This window comes from Colobus angolensis, unplaced genomic scaffold, assembly GCF_000951035.1.
Source record: "Colobus angolensis palliatus isolate OR3802 unplaced genomic scaffold, Cang.pa_1.0 Scaffold271, whole genome shotgun sequence".
In the NCBI taxonomy this organism is placed as follows: domain Eukaryota; kingdom Metazoa; phylum Chordata; class Mammalia; order Primates; family Cercopithecidae; genus Colobus; species Colobus angolensis.
This window is the reverse complement of record NW_012115944.1, coordinates 1644475-1646353: the sequence shown is the minus strand read 5'-3', so window position 1 is coordinate 1646353 and position 1879 is coordinate 1644475. Positions and strand designations below refer to the sequence as shown.

Below are 1879 nucleotides of genomic sequence, written 5' to 3'. Positions count from 1 at the left end.
CTAATTTTTGTATTTTTAGTAGAGATGGGGTTTCACCGTGTTAGCCAGGATGATCTCCATCTCCTGACCTCATGATCCACCCGCCTCGGCCTCCCAAAGTACTGGAATTACAGGCGTAAGCCACTGTGCCTGGCCAAATGTAATGTTTATAAATGCAAAAAACAGGAGCAGTTTCAGTGTCCCAACAGTAGCAAAAATGGTTACTTAATTAAATTACGGTATATCCACTCAAGGGAAACACGCATCCTTACAAATTATAATTACAACATAGAAAAATGTTCATCACAGGCTGGGTGTAGTGCCTCACACTTGTAATCCCAGCACTTTGCAAGTCTAAGGTGGTTGGATCATTTGAGCTCAGGAATTCCAGATCAGCCTGGGCAACATAGTGAGACCCCATCTCTACAAAAAAATTTTAAAATGGCCAGGCACTGTGGCTCACGCCTGTAATCCCAGCACTTTGGGAGGCCGAGGCGGGTGGATCACCTGAGGTCAGGAATTTGAGACCAGTCTGACCAACATGGTGAAACCTTGTCTCTACTAAAACTACAAAAATTAGCCAGGCATGGTGGCAGGCACCTGTAATCCCAGCTACTTGAGAGGCTGAGGCAGGAGAATCACTTGAACCCAGGAGGCGGAGGTTGCAGCGAGCTAAGATCACACCATTGCATTCCAGCCTGGGCAACGAGAGCAAAACTCTGTCTCAAAAATAAAGAAAAGAAATAGTCAGCATGCGCAGCATTCCACCTAAACTTTGTCCTAGTCACTACACCCATAGTTATGCTGCCATGTTGGCTGTCCACATAAAGAAAAGGAAATGGTGCCAAGAAACCTTCAGAAACATGCATCTGAAGAAAACTGGTAGAGGAATCAGTAATTGGAAGACAGATACAGATTGCAAGCATTCTTGTGAAATGCGGGCCTCCAGGAATCCTTCAGGAGAGGAAACTGTGCGTAAGTGATAATTCCCCACTTCTGACACCCCACAGACCGCCTGCCATTGGATAAAGCAGAAGCTGATAAATTATAAGAGGCTTCCAACCCATGGCTTTTTCCACTGAACAAAAGGAAAAGTTTGTTTCCTACAAGTGGCCTAAAGGAAAGGCAAGGAGTTGTGGGAGTTGGGTTTATAAAGCATGACAGTCTCAAATCCTTGACAGTCTTTCTAATTGGCTCTGCCAAACAAATCAAATTTCTCTTGTTGGGGTCAAAATCTAATTGAAAAAACATAAATTTAGAGCACAAGAATTTTATTCTTTATCATAAAGTATTTTCCTTCCTCCCTCATCGTAAGTCAAATAACCTTTAGATGCAATATTAACACTGACAATCTGGCTTTTGGGTGAAATCAAATGCAGAATGCTCACTGGCTGCTGACAAGTGGGCTGTGCTGTGCTTATGCTCTCAATTTGGCAGTGGCTGAGGAATGAAAACGTCTGTTAAGGAGGCAAGACAAGTTCCTTAAGGGAAGCAAGCTTTGTCTTCAGCTGCCAGACCATGACAGGGGCTACTTACATGGTTTCTGTCCTGGGACAACAGCAATATCCTAAGGCTTTTCATGCTTGAGCTTCTATCCAAAATGTCAATTGCTTTATCAAGATCATCTTGGTTTTTCAGCAGGATGGAGAGCTGTGATACAAGACACAGAAAAGGGAAATAATATAAAACAGAAGTTTATCTCAATGTTTCACTCTGCAGAAATAAAAAATAAAAATAAGTTGAGAGGAAAACAATCTCATTGATATTATGGGATCTTTTTTTTTTTTTTTTTTGAGACGGAGTCTTGCTCTGTCGCCCGGCCTGGAGGGCCGTGGCCGGATCTCAGCTCACTGCAGGCTCCGCCTCCCGGGTTTACGCCATTCTCCTGCCTCAGCCTCCC

At 43.6% G+C, this 1879-nt stretch overlaps 1 protein-coding gene across 5 annotated transcripts in view; it reads right to left on the bottom strand.

Moving 5' to 3' along the window:
* Nucleotides 1-1879, bottom strand: part of MAP3K3 (mitogen-activated protein kinase kinase kinase 3) — a 66312-nt gene that overhangs the window by 35319 nt on the left and 29114 nt on the right. For all 5 annotated transcript variants that reach the window (XM_011947962.1, XM_011947958.1, XM_011947959.1 and 2 more), the window contains one exon: nucleotides 1516-1629. In XM_011947962.1, the coding sequence (XP_011803352.1) occupies nucleotides 1516-1629 (114 nt within the window). The remainder of the gene's footprint in view (nucleotides 1-1515; nucleotides 1630-1879) is intronic.